The 18,150-nt window shown below is 37.4% G+C and overlaps 1 protein-coding gene across 23 annotated transcripts in view; it reads left to right on the plus strand.

Annotated features, from left to right (window-relative positions):
- SYNE1 (spectrin repeat containing nuclear envelope protein 1) overlaps window positions 1-18,150 on the plus strand; it is a 445,076-nt gene that overhangs the window by 114,461 nt on the left and 312,465 nt on the right. For 19 of the 23 annotated variants that reach the window (XM_070487809.1, XM_044761490.2, XM_070487624.1 and 16 more), the window contains 4 exons: window positions 493-543; window positions 3,591-3,698; window positions 6,639-6,776; window positions 7,995-8,159. In XM_070487809.1, coding sequence (XP_070343910.1) covers window positions 493-543; window positions 3,591-3,698; window positions 6,639-6,776; window positions 7,995-8,159 — 462 coding nt within the window. The remainder of the gene's footprint in view (window positions 1-492; window positions 544-3,590; window positions 3,699-6,638; window positions 6,777-7,994; window positions 8,160-18,150) is intronic. The other 4 variants (XM_070488115.1, XM_070488076.1, XM_044761494.2 and 1 more) reach the window with 1 other exon arrangement.

Consider the following 18,150-nt stretch of genomic DNA (forward strand, 5'->3'; position numbering starts at 1 on the left):
TCAATCATAAATAAATAAAATAGGCCTATTGGCTCATCTCTCTCCCCTATTAAACTTTCAGTTATTTATTCACTCATTCTTTCTCACATTTCAACAAATATTCTTGACTGGTTTTAGAAGCACAGCATGGTCTTAAATATCATAGAGATACAGAGATGCACATTATGAGTGTATTTATAGAGGAAAAACGTGAATCCATATACCTCTTCTTTACGTCATTCTCCTTTTAAAGTGTTTAGTATTCCAAGACATGTTTATAAAACATAAATATTGCCAAAAATTAAAACAAAAATGTCAGATGCCAGAATACTATGTTTCCTTATTGGATTCAAACATTTTGATACTTTCAAAAGTTATGCAAACATATACCCTTAAAATTACTGTCCGTTTATCTATAGACAGATGCCTCTCTATTGTTTTTTTCTTGTTTCCTATATAAATTTGTCCCTAATTTATATTCTTTTTGTATATATTATCTTTCTGTATTGTTAGGAAATAATTCCAGGTTTCCCATCTTTTGCAAATTCTATCCAAAATTTTAAGGTAAGATTTAAGTAATCTTGAATGAGTGACCTCTTTCAAACATCCTGCATTCCACAGTTTGTTAGCTATTCCTTTGCATGTGTTGTCTCTATAGAAATTTTCTTTTAGTACCTTAATTCTGTTATTTCCTTTTCCTTTCTAATAGAACAAATAACATGTCTTATTAAATGTTAGTTACAGTCTCAGACACTCATGGACTTTCCCACTAATCTTTAATTGTAAGATAGCATCAATTAATTTCTTTTTAGTAACACTTAACAGCACTAATGAAAGGAAGAATTTACAATAACAATGTTTGATTTCTTTATATGTGAATGAGTGATAAAAATAAAGTGAAAGTTTTGTTTTTATATTTTAAAATATTAAGCAGGAAGTAATTAACGGAAAAAGGTAAGTATTCAGTTAGCTTGTAACCTTGAGTTTCATCGCATCTCTTTTGCTCAATGTTGGCTCACGTGGTTTAGTGAAGTTCATGACGCAGTTAAGTGCTCAAAAAATATATGTGGAATTAATGATTATGAATTCTTTCCCATCTTCAAATTATTTCGTACTTCAGTTTCTCCATATTTTCTTATATTTCATCTAGGCTTGAGGTTAAGGATCTATCAACACAGTAGACTTTATGCCAACGTTGGAATAAAAAGTTAGAAGTAACCAGTTTTATGTCAAATGTTAAATTAATTTTTATTTCATGTTCCATGAAGCATGAGTTTATGTATATATAAACATGCTACAAAACATATAAATGAGTCCGGGCGCATATTTGAGTGACAGAGAGAGAGAAAGTGAGGGAAAGAGAGAGAAAGAGAAAGGAGAAAGAATAGTGAGAATGAGTTTAGGTGGTCCTCTAAGGCACGTAGAGACCCAATCTGTGAATGCACGTGAAGGTTACCAACTGAAGTACAGCCACTAGACTAAACGGGTCCTGGGGATCTAAATATTGTTTTGTACTTCATTTTCCTTTTAAAAAGGAGAATGTTGAGTGTATAAATAGCTACATCTTTCTTACCTTGTTGAAATTTTCTTGACACTTTCCCACCACTAGAAAAAGGCATTTACTAGATGGACTCTCATAAAGTTGTTGTAAGAACATAATTGTTTTCTCTCAGATGACTTTGTGAAATAATTTCAGTTGACAAGAAACAGGTAATGACATGCATGTCCTTGGAGGTTCACAGGGATGTCTTCTGCTCACTGAGGTCATGTAGTGCTCACATTGACCTCTGGTATCTTGGTGGGTAGACCGTGAGCTTTTTGTTCCTCTGAGCTCATAAGAATGCGTCATTAGTGCTTTTATGGGTGTGAAAGTCAATCAGTAATAAAACATATGCCTTGATCACATTCACATGTTCATTCAGAAGAGAACATCATGGGATGAGCAGAAGCTTTGAGTCTTGGGCTCCTGTTCCATTCCTTTCTTTAATTAACTGTTACCAATCAATCACTTATTCCACAATTACATATTGAGTGATGCTCAGTGCCAGACACTGTGTTAGGCTGGAGAAAAAGATACATAAAGAATTTGTAATGGGGGAGAAAAGAGACAATTAAGTGGAGAATGCAATCTAGTGCGTTTTGGGTGGATATTTGAGCTCAGGTTGTTATAGGATCATAGAGCAGTGTTCTCAAAATGCTATCCGTAGACCAGCAGCAGCAGATTCACCTGGAAAATTGTTAGAAATACAAATTCTCAGCAGTTACCCCAGATCCACAGGGCCAGAAAGCCTGAGGATGGCACCCAGCAATCTGTGTTTTCACAAGACTTCTAGGTGATTCTGGTGCACACTGAATTATGAGAACCACTGGTATGGAAGAGAGACCCCTAACCCAGACTTCTAGGTCACAAAAGGTTTCTAGAGAAGATTGTGTCTCAGCTGAGCTCTGAAGAAGGCATTATCCAGGGGAAGAGGTTCCAGGCAGAAGAGGGTTGCCTTTGCAAGACCAGAAAGTGGGAGAGGGCGTGAATCCTGTGCCAATCTCTGTACTAGATGTGTTACACAGATTATCTCTAATTCTCCCCCAAACCAGGAAAAGGGTGTGTGATGACTGCTCAGATGATGGTACAACAGTAGAGAGGTTACAATGCCCAAAGTCACAGAACTAATACGTGCCAGAATCAGAGTTTGGAACCCTCTTTACCTGCCTCCATAGCCAGCACCCTTTCTCCTCCGCCCCTTCACGTGTCAACAGACAGTTGTTTTATCTGTGTCACAGAGTTGTGGGCATCAAGTGAGATGCGGTGGTTGAAAGCTATTTGTAAAAGCCAAAAAATCATGTGAAATATGTTTATCATTACTTTGACATTCTTACCAGATAAGAAATCTTGATGAAAAATTAGGATATCTTCACTAAATCAATGCTAGAATGGTTCTTGTTATTATTTGTGGAAACAGATATGTAAATCTCCAATTTTTTTTCATTTTTGAGATGTAGGTGACAGACAGCCTGGAGACATTCATTCAGCAGATAATTTGGCTAATATCTTATAGGTGGTATTTTGCCAGGGTCTCGCAATACCATCTTGAACATGATGAATGTTTCCAGTTCATGTGGATCTTATGTTTTAATACTGACTGGTCTTTTTAAAAGATTATGTACACACATAGACCAATGTTACTGTGATGGTAACTCCTTGAATTCAGTCAAAAGTAATCTTATCCAGAATAGCCTTCTGAGTTACCAATGGCCTTGGATTAAGAAGCTACTGAAGGCCTGTTTCTACTCCCATTCAATTGCTTTTTCTGAGATTTTTGCACTTACATCATTCTTTCTTGAGCACATTTTCTTTTCTTAATTAAACTAACATTTCTTGAGAAAAAAGTAGAGGTAGGTAATTTCAGTATTCAGCAAGATAATTAAGATATTTTCCTAAAATTAACTTTTGCTTCTTTCTCTCCAAAAGGGATAATGGCAAGGGGAGGGAAATTTTTTCAGGGACAATTGAAATTTATTAAATATGAAGTCTATTCGATGATCAATCAGGTATTAATTAGAAATTAAATAAACACACAGTTACTAATAAAATTTTAATGTTTGCTGCTTTCTAGAGAGATGACAGGCTAATTTTGAAGGAAACAAAAGTTTGGATAGAACAATTTGAAAGAGATTTGACAAGGGCACAGATGACAGAATCAAATTTGCAGGATAAATATCAGGTAATGTATGGAATAGAGATTTCAGTTTTCAAAATAAGATTCATATATGTCATTTAGCCTACGTTTAATCTTTCAAATGATACTAATTAGAAAGGTCTTTAAGGAAATAATATATATTATCTTAATTCTGCATGTAACTTAATTGTATTTCTATGTAAATAGGTAGTTTTATTTTTCAAATTTGATACATTTATATACTGTAATATGATTGCCATGTGATAATTAGTACCTTTATTATGTTTTATGATTATCATTTATTTTTACTGATTGGAATGATTAAGTTCTAGTCTTTTAGCAAGTATGATGTTTATAATACAATATTGTTGTCTATATTCACAATACTGTGCATTAAATCTCTAAGGCTTATTTATTACTCATTGCAAGTTTGTCCCCTTAAACAGCATCTGTCCTACCCCCCACTCCCTATCACCTGGTAATCACCATTTTACCCTCTGATTTTACTAGTTTGGTTTTTTAGATTCCACATATAGGTGCTATCACACAGTATTTGTCTTTCTTTGTCTGACATCTCGTTTAGCATAATGTCCTCAAGGTTCATCCGTGTTGTCACAAATGGCAGGATGTCCTTCTTTCTCATGGCTGAATAATATTCTAATATATATGTAATATATATATACCACATCTTCTTTATCCACTCATCCATTAATGAGCACGTAGATTGTTCCCGTATCTTGGCTGTTGTGAATGATGCTGCAATAAACATGGCAGTGCTTACATTTCTTCAATATTCTGTTTCCATGTCCTTGGGTATATACCCAGAGGTGGAATCAATAGTTTTAAATTGTATGTATCCATACTATATATTAAGCTCTGAAGCTTCATGACTTTTCCAGAACTCAGAGTCTTGTTGATGACCCAGAACAAAAAAACATCTAGTCATTGTTTTTGTAGACTTATGACCTTGTAGATGCCACATAACAAAAAATTCCACCAAAAAATGACTTCAATGCCAAATTGAAAATTACTGTAGAATAAGCCCAATTTATTGAAGGATCGCAACATGAATATTTGGAGTGGGCCCGTTAATGGGATCACTTTTTCCTGTGACCTGCCTAGTTCAACACTATTGCACTCAGGTTGAGGCCAAGGATGTTGTTGTCATTGTTCCCCCAGTGTCATTACACTTTCATTAATTGAATTTCTGGTCCAATTTGCACTTCCAAGAGACAAAGTCTTATAATAGATTTTCCCATTAAATTGTGATTTATTCTATGCAGCGGTCACATTTTCCCCCCATTTAAAAAAGCATTACATTTTAGTGGCAAAATGATAATATATTCTAGTCTACATTATATTTCACTCTTTTTGCTACAAAAAAAAAAGTACAATGATGTGAGAGATTCAACACAGCAAACAATAGAAGACAGCTACTGCATTAGTGTGTGATTTTATATAATCATATCAATAAAATGTGCCTCAATTTAGATGGATGAGGCCATCAATATTATATTTGATGAACTTAGCAAAGCAATCAATATGTGCTTATATGGATGTACTTTTTGCTTTGAAACTCAATGTAATCTTCTTTCCCAAAAATGCAACTTTCTAGAATGAGCTCCATTAGAAAAATTTTAAATCAGTAAATTGAGAATAGAAATTCAAGAACAGAGTGAATATACTTATCTGGCCCATTAGTGAGTTTTAGTTTTAGCATAAATTGTAAAAAAATACATTGCAAGCTATCAAGTTACCTTTATAGTATAGATGTTATTTTATAAGAGAGAACCAAAGATTAGAAAAGTACAACAGAATCACTCTTTTCAGGCCAAAGGCGATCACTACTCTTTTAAAATAGGGTTAGAGACCATCTGAAATCTGAATCGAGGGGGCGTTTTCCTTTGTCCGTAGGTTTATTATGTCATCAGCATTTTCTCTCACTTTCTACTTATCAATTGATACTGTGTTTTCCAGTTTTTCTATGCATAGAATTCTGTGGGATAAAACTGAAGATTGATTTTGTGTCTTGGTATTTTTTAATTACATTAACTTAGAGGGAATGGAAGGTAACTGGAGTAAAATATTTATTTATTCACCATCTCCCCCCAGTGTTCTTCATGTGAATTTATATGTTTATTTATTCTATGACTTAGAAATTCCTTTAGTGTTATCTGTCAGATTCTGTACAGCTGTTCTCATGTTCTTTAACATAACTCCCCATTTTATTGGTATTTTCAATTCATTTTTGGACTTGGAGTCACAACTGAGGATGTTAATTTAATATAAAATGTAAAACTTTAGTTAAAATAAGTACTTTCTTAGGTTCGTTTTAGACTTACAGTTAAGTCTACTTGTTACAAATTTATGCTAACCATACTGTGACAAAAGAAATTATGTCTTAATATTTTAATGCCGTAAAATTAAAGCAAAGGACTATTATGTAAATGAGATCCCTTAACTAAACCTCTCTATACAGACTTAAACACAAATTTAGATATCTTTAATTCAGCATTATTTTGAAATATGCCATTTCTATTTATAAATTGTTTGGTACTTTGAGGTAAAGCAACCATTTTGATTATTAGCGTAGATTTATATCCCTGTTTACTGTTATTTCCTGATGAACATGGACTGGCACATAGATTATTTAACTGGAAATGAGAAATCCTAGGCTTTAGCCCTGCCTCTCCTACTTGTCCTCTGGGCTTCCTATGGTAATAATAATAGTGTGTGTCTACGTGGTAGTGTTACAGAGAGAGCCAGAGGAGATCATGTGTAGAAAGGACTTAGCAAGGGGCCAGGCTCGTTGTCAGGGCTTCATGAATGGTAGCTGCTATTAGTGTCATGACTGTCATTACTATTATCAACAACATATATTGAATGCTATCCAAATATAAAAAATTGTCATTTAGGAAATGTGGTTTCCTTTGCTTTTGCTTTTTTTGACTCATGGCCATGTTGTTGCTGATTTTCCTCTTTTAGTCATTTAAGCACTTCAGAGTTCAATATGAAATAAAAAGGAAACAGATTGAACATTTAATACAACCATTACATAGAGATGGTAAATTGTCACTTGACCAAGCGTTGGTAAAACAGTCCTGGGACAGAGTGTCCTCCAGGGTAAGTTCTCCCGTGATGAATTTCACTAGGGCTTACGTAATTTAGTCGAGAATATTTTCCATCATCTTTTTCTACACAGTGATATTGTAGAGGGTCCTCCTGCATCTGTCTGAGGTGGGAAAGGCTTACATCTGGGAGAATCTTTGCCCTCTTGTCGAGTTTTCCTTTAAGTTGGTAGAAGTGCTTGATTAACAACTCTTTTCCTGATTTGCTTATCCTGCACATAATATCACCCTTGATCAGATGATAGATTGAAATCCTGAAAGACCATCTGGGTCTCACTTTATACAACTTAATTCTGGCTTGTTTGGAAGAAGTGACTCTCCCAAAAATGGAACCCCAGAACTTTTCTGTATTTCATAACTAGGTTTCGTCAACAGTTAATAATTTTCCTATACCCACATTCATTTTTATATTCTTTAAGCACATCTTCTTATCTGGTATTTCAGGAACCTGAAGGGAAACTGCTTGGTAACATGCATATTAATATTTTGCAAACTTAAAGACCAAGCTTTCAAAACCTCTGAAATTTCTTTCACTAATGGGAATATTTGCCTTGTACTTACCGCATTTTCATCATTTTGATAATCTGTTTTTCCCCGTAAACTCTGTTAAAGAATAGGTCAGTTTCCAAGCACCTCAACCCATCCCACCTGGTGTTCCAGTAAGCAAGGAAATAGTGCTTGAGAATTGGGTAAAGTGGGAGAAACAGAAAGATAGTTAGAGAACCATATTATTACAGAAAGAATCCTGAGTAGTCGTCTTCCTCCAGAAATGTCTAGATGACCCTAATTTTTCTGGACCTGTTGTCATCGTGTGGGAGGTTTTAAAGCATACACATTAGCTGGTATATAACTGCTGCATCCTGGAGCATGTCAACATGCCCAGTCCTTTCCCTTTGAGCAAAAATAAGCCAAACCTAAAATTACCGAATTCTTTATAATATTCCCATAAGAAGACAATTGTTTAAGTTTCCAATAATATCCTTCTATGTCTAAGATATGTTTTATTTCATCAAAATTTGCTTGTAACTATAATTTCCTCCCCACCCCCAAAACCTCTAATTCAGAACATAGATATTTGCTTACTTGATATTTTATTAAATTAGCCTGAAATCATTAACTTAAAGACTTATGTAGGCTTTCAAATCGTTTGGAGAAATTTTAAGAACTGTCTTCTGTATTAGAGATATTTTGCTTTCCTACTTTTGTATTCCAGCTCTTTGATTGGCATATTCAGCTTGATAAATCTCTTCCTGCACCTCTGGGTACCATAGGAGCCTGGTTATACAGAGCAGAGGTGGCTCTGAGAGAGGAGATAACCATTCAGCAGGTCCATGAGGAAACGGCCAACACAATACAACGCAAACGTGAGCAACACAAGGTAAGAATTCTGACTAGGAAACCTCCCAGCATAACGGTCCTCATGTGGTCTGGAGATGCGGCCTATTTAGATAGGGGACTCCCAGGCCTCCATCCACACAGATTCAGAGATGTCACACCTTCTTAGAAGTTCTAAAATTTGTACTTCCCGCTCCCATACTTGTTAACGATGGTCCCAGGAGATTTACTTCCTGAGGTATTTTCCAATAGCTCTGTGATATTTTTTCATCTGCTGTTATCTTTGTTATTTCTGCTGCTATTTGTTGTTTTTCAAAAGATAAGCCTAGACACAATATATGTTTACGTAATGGGAATAGTCGTTGGCCCCAGACCTCATCCTTGCCTTCATTCTCAAAGGAAGGCAGGCCAAGGGGCCAAGTTCTTATGTCCTAGTGCTATGGGACTGGAGGAGGCATGGTTTTAGGAAGTGGTGGTATTAGGGGTGAGATTAGTCATTTGTGACTTTTTAAAACTTACTGCATGGTCAGTTGTGCATAGTATAAGTTCTAATTTACTTCCTCTTTGTGTTTTGTGATAGCACAGACCTAATTAAAAATGCTGTTTCATTAACATCACAGTAAAGCAATCGTGTATTGTGCGATTGAATTTGTGTATCCCGTTTGCTGTGTCACGGTGGGGTTCATTGCATATGTGGGAAACAAACTGGCAAGCAGAGATGTCTACTTCTGACCACATATGGGCAGTTTATAGCTCATCTGCATTTTCTGCCAAATTATTGAGTTTTTAAAACTACTTCTGCAAGAAAACAGAGTGTTGTATATTCTAGACTAGATTATAAGGCAAATTCATGACAGATTTTGTTTCATGCCCCCCTGGGACCTTAGTTTTGGAACTAGAGATATAGAATTATAGAGGTTCCAGTTCATGTCATTTCAGCTCCTGGCCCTTTCAGCTCAACTGATACAACCCCAGACCAGCTCATCAAACGGGACCGATGCAACAAGACTTTGTGATCCTAGACAATCAATCAGAGTCCCTCCTCCATTTATTCTTGGCCCTTCCTCAGTTACGATCAGTAACTTTAGAACTTTTAGTTTTGCTGATTATGTGTTAGCCTCTCCCCTCCCTACCACCATCAACACACATAAAACACACACAGAACTCCCTAGAATCTGCCTCTCAGATGAGAGCGTGGCTTTGGAATCCGCTCCATCTGTGGAGACACACACACATAAAATCTGGGCCAGCTTGGCTATCCTTTTAGTTCAGTGAAGATGGGGGAAGTTGTAAGGGAGCCAGAGTTCAAGCTCATAAGAGATCAAGTCATAGGAATTTTTCTGGAGTTGAACTAGGTTAAGGCTTCTCAGAGGCACAGAAAAGACTGGGCCATATCCATTTTGAGATTCCCAATATATTAAAAATACAGAAAAATGCTAAAACAAAGGTACACAAATAACACCAGTTTAACAAATTAGCATCCAACACAAATACCATAAAATAATTTTTCTTCATGTAAAACATAACAGTTGAAACAATTTTAACTGGTATGAATATTTCATACAAAAGAAGTCGCCTTAAGTTTAAAATCAAATGTAGAATGTATATTGATTGTGGGTTAGATGTGTTAATTCAGCAAATATGAACAGAGGGCCTAGTATGTGCCAGTTTTTGGCACCAGGAAAACTGGTAAAGGTGCTTCCAAATCTAGAGAAAGCAATAGGATTAGGCCTTGACGACCTCTTAGTCATTTGTCACTTTTTTAAGCTTTACTGCATTGCACGGTCAGTTGGGCAATTGTGTTTGAGAAACAGCATGTGATTATCAAGGCCCAGAAGGGCCTTGATCCCTTGAGAGAGAGACCCTGTGCCAACCGCCAGGTGTGTAGACAGAAGCATCTCTACCAAAGTGTAGGAAACAACCACAAACACCAGAAATGGAGTGGAGCAGGGAGAGGACACGAGTGGGAGAAGATGGTTATCTGAGACTGAAAACCAGAACGGACTAGACTAGAGAGAAAGTTGAGGAATATAATAAAGAGACAACAGCAAGGAGGGAGAGGCAGGTGGGGGCTAAGACCAGATCCAAGGCAAATCTCCGGAGTGACCTTTTTACCAAGGTGAGAACTTGTACTAGGCCTGGGCACAGGTACTTAAAGTAGTGGGGCCATAAAAGAATGTAACTCGATGATCAGATTACTTCTCATTCATTCAAAATGTATTGATTAAGTGCCTATAATAAGCTAAGCCAGCCCTGGTGGTCTAGTGATTAAGATTCAATGCTCTCAGCGCTGTAGCCCGGGCTTCATTTCCCAGTAAGGGAACCACACAGGCCGACTGTTGTTGTTATACTGTGGCAGCTGTGTGTTGCTGTGATGCTGAAAGCTATGCCACCAGGATTACACACACAAGCAGTGTCACCCATGGTAGACAGGTTTCGGCAGAGCTTCCAGACTAAGACAGACTAGGAAAAGGGACCTGGACACCCACTTCCAAAAAAATTGTTCTTGAAAACTCTGTGAATAGCAGCGAAGTATTGTCTGATAGAACTCCGGAAGGTGAGAGGATGGGGCAAAAAGACCGAGCAGGGCTCTGCTCTGCTATCTACAGAGTCACTAGGAGACAGAATTGATGCCAGGAAACTAATAACAAATAATAAGCTAAGCTTTTATGACGTGAGAAATTTGAATCATGGTTAAGAGAACTAAAATTTTAGGTTTCCTCAATAGCAAAAAAATCAGCCCATCAATTTCGTATCATTACCCTGCTCTGGTATATTGAGCTCACTTGGAAATGAAATAAATTGAAAAAGCACAATATAGGACTCATCAATGCATAAGCAAGAATGTTTGAGAATATTATCGCCCCATCCCAGTCTAAAAGTAATTATGTCTCTTGCCATGGAAACTTATACATGCTATCAAGATCTGGTAATCTTGGTTTTCTGCATTCTTCACATCTTTTTTTTTTAATATACCATATGATAGTCATGCGTTACTTAATACATAATCAGTATTTGAAAATTGGATTCACATAATTTTCTTTTTGAGGAGGAGGATTGGCCTTGAGCTAACATCTGTTGCCAATCTTCCTCTTTTTGCTCGAGGAAGATTGTTGCTGAGCTAATATCTGTGCCAGTCTTCCTCTACTTTATGTGGGATGCCACCAAAATGTGGCTTGACGAGTGGTGCTAGGTCCACACCTGGGATCCAAAACTGCAAACCCTGGGCTGCTGAAGTGGAGAGCACAAAGTTAATGACTGTGCCACCGGGCCGGCCCCAGATTCAGATAATTTTTAAAATACGTTTTTCCAGAAGTTCACTTTATGAATGGTTCTGCCAAAGTTTTTTATTTTTTTAGTTACTTTGCATGTTGTAGGGATGAAGATATTTCTTCTGAAAAGCACATTCCACCTCTATTACCTTTTCTATTTTCCAGATACCCTCATACTCAGTTATCTAGAAAGATATCAACAATGGCCATGGCTAATTATAATGGAGTAGTTAACCATGTTTTAGTGTTAAGTGCTTAATTTTGCTAAGCCCTTGACATGCAGGCTATGAGATAAGTATTATTATCCTCATTTTTCAGATGAGTTAACTTTAGGCAGAGAGAGGTCAAGTGCCTCGCCCAAGGTCACATAGCTGATAATCCAGGTTGTTTTAAGCACTAAGCTTAAAATGTGCCCACAAAGATGTTGCATATAATACACATAGAATGATTAAACTCACTGGTTTTTATTAGTACTATTGCTTTGGCAAAGTAAGGCTTTCAGTTTTAAGGAATCATGAGAATAACCATCCGACTCTTCCACCATCCTGGCTCTTCCATCCTTACTGTGGTTACGAACCCTACCTAGATCACTTCCCTCCTTTCTTGAGGATTTTATTTCCTGGATGACAATGCATACCACAATTCTTAATAACTTCAGTAACCCATAGATGGTCCTTCCAATATCCTGGCCTCTCAGTTTCTTGACCTTTTTTGTCCCAGTGATCCTGTCCTACACTCTACCCCAGTCTCTCACTGCATAGACATAGTCTAGAACTTGCCATCCCCAGTAACTGAAACCCCCACGTGATCTCTTTCTCAAGCATCTCACTGTCCAACCAAGCTTGTCCCAATTCCATGTCTTCATCCCCTCTGTGCCCTATAATTCATTGATCCTACTGATTGCCTTTTTCCTGTCTCACATCATCTTCACGTCATCACTTTCCTTTATACTCTGTTTAAATTCAATGCTCAGTCATTAAAAGTCACCCCTTGTATTCATTTTAATCGCCTTGCCCAGGTCTCACTTTGTCCTACTCTCCTGGTTAAAATACAGCCCTGGGTATAGCCAACTTTCTGCCTAGTTCCTGCCCACGCACATGCAGCTGACTGTGGCTGGAGAAAAACACACCCCCAGACACGATGACTAACCCAAGTGGGTCCCTAATGCTCCCTGGCACTCTGAAGGCATTTTCTGACTCCAATCCCTCTCCATTTCTGGGACAACTATTTCATACCTTGTCTCTTCAAATCTTCCACACTTCCTCCCCCATCCTTACTCTTAGCCGATGACACTGCTTCCTATTTCTCTGAGAAAATAGAAGCAATCAAAAAAGAATTTCCGAAAGCTCCCACGACAACATCAACCCACCTACATGCATCTGTGCCCGAATACTCCGTCTTCACTTCTGTTACTATGGATGAACCATCTGTGCTCCGAGCAACCCCTCCATGTGTGCACTAGATTGCATCCTCCCTGCTCTTCTCCAAGAAACAATTCCTGTAGTCCTTGCCATCTTTATTTTTTCTCTTTCTCTGTGGATTGTTCTCATCCACATAGGGTATGCTGGTATTTCTCTCATCTTAAAAATGTCTCTTTCTTAATCCTGCTTCCCCTTCTAGCTACTGTCCGTTTTTCCTCCTTCCTTTTACAGCGGGGCTCTTTGAAAGAGTTTTCTAAGCTCTCGTTTTGGTTTCAAATTCTCCAGCCAGCCCTGATGGCCTAGTGGTTAAAGTTTGGTGCTCTCACCGCTGCAGTGGCTCAGGTTTGGTTCCCGGGTGCAGAACCACACCACTCGTCTGTCAGTTGCCATGCTGTGGGGGCAGCTCACACAGAAGAACAAGAAGGACTTACAACTAGAATATACAACCATGTACTGGGGCTTTGGGGAGGGCAAAATAAAAAAGAGAGAGAGAGAGAAGAAGATTGGCAACAGATGTTATCTCAGGGTGAATCTCTCCCAGCACACACAAAAAAATCTCTCCTCCCATTTCTTCTAGAACCCATTCCAGTGAGGTTTTCTCTTGCCATGCTATCCATGTCAGATTCACCAGGGTGCTCCTTGTTCCTCCCTCAATGGCCATTTCTCAGTCCTCATCCTACCTCGCCTATTGGAGGCATTTTACATAGTTATTCCTTCATCCTTGAAATACTTTCTTCACTTGGTTTCCTATTTTTTTCTACTCCTCTGGCTATGATTTTCTAGACCTTCTTAGTCTTTCTATAAATATTTATTGAGCACTTTCTATATGCAAAGTGATGTTCTAGGCATTTGTCAAACACCCATAAGCAAGACAGACAAAATTCCCTACACTTACATAACTTGCTTTCTAGTGGGAGGAGGCAGATAAGAAATAATAAACGTAATAAATAAATAAATTTTATATTAGGTTAAAAGTTAAAAGAACAGGAAGTATTAGATGGTCTTGCAATTTTAAGTAAGGAAGTCAGTGACACCTTGATGAAAAGATGACGTTGAACAGGCAAGCACATTCCCACCTCCAGGCCTTTGTTCTTGTCGTCCTTCTGGAATATTCTCTCCACTCGGCCTGAAACATTCTCCTACTGATATTCCCCTTAAATTCTCCCTCATCTCCTTTGGGCCTTTACAGAAAGGGCACCTCTTAGTTAACCTTTTCTTGGCCACTCCTTTGAAATTAGAACTCTCTTACCCCTTTCCTTGTTCAATGTTTCTCTGTAGCATTTATCTTTGCCTCAATTGCTGTTTTAATTATTTATCTTATTTATTGTTGATTTCCTGCAGGGCAAGGATTATTGTTTGTTTTTTCGCTTTTGTATTCTGAGCCCCTAAAATGGTTTCAGAAATATTCAGGCTTTCAATATTGCTAATTGGTACATTCTAGGAATTTGTCCATTTGACTAAGTTTTCAAAAGTCTTGACATAAAATTGTTCCAAATATTCTCTTATACATTTTAGTAATCTTTTATTTGCCTGTAGTTAAGCCCCTGTTTTTTCCCAATATTGTTTCTTTGCACATTCTCATTTTCCTTAATTGCACTTTTGATTTTCTCTGTCATATCCTAACTATTTTTTCCCATTGATTTTCTTGCCAGAGGACTGACAGTGTCACTCTTAACAGTATCATTCTAATGGTTATGTGAAAATAGACTGGGTTAGGGATCGCAGTAGGAACCAGGGAACCATTTCAATAATCCAAGTAAAATGCCTTGAACCAGGGTGGTAGTTGTAGAGATGGTGAGAAATGGTCAGATTCTGAATATATTTTGAATGCAGGGCAAAGAGAATTTTCAGCATTAGATATTGACTGTGAAGGAGGGGGAGTCATACATGACTCTATGATTTTTGGACCGAGCAACTGGAAAAATGGAGTTTCCCTCAATTAGGATGGAGAGACAATGAAGTAGATTTGAGAGGAAAGATCAGGAGGTCAGTTTGGGGCATAGTAAGTATAAGACCTTTTCGCACCCAAGTGAACATGTGGAGTAGATGGTAGGAGATAAGAGACAGGAGCTCAGGAGCGAGGTATAGCATGGAGACTCATAGTAAGAATCATTGGCATAATGAGGGATGTTTAAAGCTTTGAGAGTAGAGAAATGAAATAAGGAAGTGTTTGAGAAGAGAAAAGGATCAAGAACTGAGTCCCGAGGGAATCCAATATTGAGAGATCAAAATGTAAGGTGAACCAGCCGAAAAGCATAAGAAAGAGCAGCCTTGAGACAGGAGGGACTCCAGCAACCATGTAGTCTTAGCAGCCAAGGGAACCATGTACAAGGAGAGAATATTTTCGTTAAAATGGCCACAGCAATCCTTTTACAGTGCAGATCAGTTCATTTCACCCCTCTGCCCCAAACTGCCCCCGGCTTCCATCTACTCAAAATAAACACAGAGAATTCTTCCAAAGGCCCATGAGGCCCACAGATCTGCCTCCCCCTCCCTCCTCTTTCCTCCCTTCCCTCCAACCTGCTATTGTGATTGTTCCCTTCGTTCCATTTCAGTCACTGAGAGAGGCATGTTGACAACTCCCAAAGCCAGGTGGATTTGTCAGTTTCTCCCTGTAGTTCTGTCAGTTTTTGCTTTATATATTTTGAGGCTTACTAAATACATTCAAGTTCAGAATTAATATATCTTTTAGTAAATTGAAAGTTTCATCATTAAGCAGTTAATAACTTGTAATAATTTCTGTTCTTAAATTGATTTTGTCTGATGTTAATAACACTTACACTGTCTTTCTTTGATAAGTATTTTCCTGGCATGTTGTTTTCCATTCTGTTGATTTCAACCTATCCATGTTCTTAAAGTTTCTCTCTTGTAAAAAGCAGACGGTTCTATTTTATTTGTCTGATCTGACCATCTCTGCCTCCTAACTAGTGAATGTATATTCCTTTCACATTTAGTTATAATTAGTGATAGACTTGAATTTGTTTCTGCCATCTGACTCTTTGCTTTCTATTCGTACTACTTTTCTTTTTTTTCTACTTTCTTGCTATTTCTAAGTGGATGGAGGGGTTTTTGTTTGTTTGTTCATTTGCTTGCTCATTTTTCTTCTTCCATGGTTGTCCTTCTACTGGTTTGAAAGTTATAAACTCCAGTTTATAGTGTGATTGCCCTTGAAATGATGCCACAGATACTTAACAAAGTTGAAAGCTAATCAGCATCTTGACCTCCTCTTAATCAGTTTAAGCAATTAAGAACACTTTAACCAGATCATTCTCTTTCTAACTTACAAGCTCTTGTTGTCAAGTATTAAATTACTTACATTTTCCTAATGCTATAAATTTGTTGTTTTTGCTGATTCTCACGCACGGTGGCCTGTTTCCCGTGCTTGGTAATCTTTGACTTCCTCCTTTTGTATTTGCATTTGCTACCAACCAGGCCCACATCAGCCCTCTTTGAGGGTTCTGGCTAAATGTAGGAGTCTCAGTTTTGGTGTTCTCACTTTATTCAAGTTCCAAGACACAGTTTCCTGCAGCTATGGGATAAATATTTGCCTGGGACAGTCAGCTTTTTAATTTTGTTTTTGCTTACAGATCTGTGATCCAGTTTGGGGTCATGTTTTACTGAGAATGGCAGACCTAAAATATTTCACTTACTTCCTATGAATTAAAATCAGGTGCTGTGTTCATCATTGGCTGTTTTATAGTGAGATGGCCTCTCAGGGGACCCAGTAACATCACTCAAGCTGTAGTGCTTTTATCATATGTTTGAAAATGTTTTCGCTTGTTTTAATATCTTGTCAAGATTTTTTCAATGAACTAGATGCCGAAAACTACAATAGGGAAATCTTCTCAGGAGGCAATTAGACATTTGGGTATTCCAATACAGTCACAACCTCCCACCCATACTTTGACATATAGTCATGCGCAACATATTAGAGCTGAGCATTGTGGTGGCTCCAAGTTTGCCCTGTAGTCAATTGGGTGGGGGGTCTCAGCCAAGATCATAAGCCATAGAAATGTGTCTAGATGTTAACAGAGGACGTACACAGTGACTAAGATACTCAAAGTCAATAGCTGCTCTAAGACAGTCCTCTGTCCTCTGCATCTGCTCTTGGCAGCTCAGAGTGCACTGTCTCTGAGCAAGAGTGATTTTTGAATATCTGTCGTTACCTATTGACTCCAACCAGGTCAAAATGTGATAATAGCAAAACATATCAGGATAGAAATAGATTGGCTCTGGATTTTTTGACAATGTAGAAATTAAAGTCCCCAAAATTTGACTGATATGAACAAACACATACAGCTTTACCATTTCAATTTATATATGAAAGCCTTCATTTTTTCCCTTCCCTCAAGTGTCTTTCTTATGGTTTTGGCTGTTTTTTTTTTTTTTGCTTCTTTCTCCAATTAATCCACTAAATCTTGGTGTGAGGGAAACAATGTCAATTTTAATGTATCATTCTGTTGGGCTAATGTGTCTTACTTTTTAGTAAGTGTCAAACTTGAGTATTTGTTCTGCTATTAAGAAACAAACTAAGCTCTAGAAAATATGGTATGAATCCCCTCTCTCCTCTCTCTTTCTTTGTTTTTATGTGAGAAATTCGCTAGGAATTTTGAAATACATGTAAGTCTTTATATAAATAAGTCTGTTGACCTAAAAAACTCAGAAAACAAGGGAGATTCAAATTAATCTAAATAAATTACTCAAATTTGGGGATTTCTTTACAATCTACAAAAAATATTTAAAAACATCCCATTTAATCTTCCCACTGTGATATATGGGACATTTCCTGTGCTTGGTTGAAATCTTCAAACCGTAAGGATATTTTCATAACATATTGTAATACAGTTGACTTACTTTAGATGGCAAGCAAATATCACTTTATGACAGCCTACATGCATTCAGAATAAAATAACAATAGAGAGTCTAATATTCTTTACCATTAAAGGGTTAAATTAGTTGTGCTTAGTTCTAAGCTTTTAAAAACCAACATATCCAAAATCAAGGAAGGAGAAAAATACTAACAAGTCATTGTTTATAGCAGTAACTACATTTTCCTTTGGACCATGTGCCTTTAAAATGTCTGAATGTATTGCTGTGCAAGTGTCGTGTGTGTTTAAAAGATGCCATAATTATTAGATACAGCTCTAGCACAGGGCCTTATAGACAAGAACCTGGGGGTTCCTGTACAAAGGAAAAACCAATATGGGCACCAAGCTGCATGTGGATGTGGCAGCAGGATCAAATTGTTGAATACATTGACTCATCGGTGCAAGCTAAAAATTATGCTTCTTAGCCTCCTGTGAACATGTTTCTACATTTTTTATTTTTTTAAAATTGTATC

The sequence above is a fragment of the Equus asinus genome, chromosome 1 (genome assembly GCF_041296235.1).
Source record: "Equus asinus isolate D_3611 breed Donkey chromosome 1, EquAss-T2T_v2, whole genome shotgun sequence".
Classification (NCBI taxonomy): domain Eukaryota; kingdom Metazoa; phylum Chordata; class Mammalia; order Perissodactyla; family Equidae; genus Equus; species Equus asinus.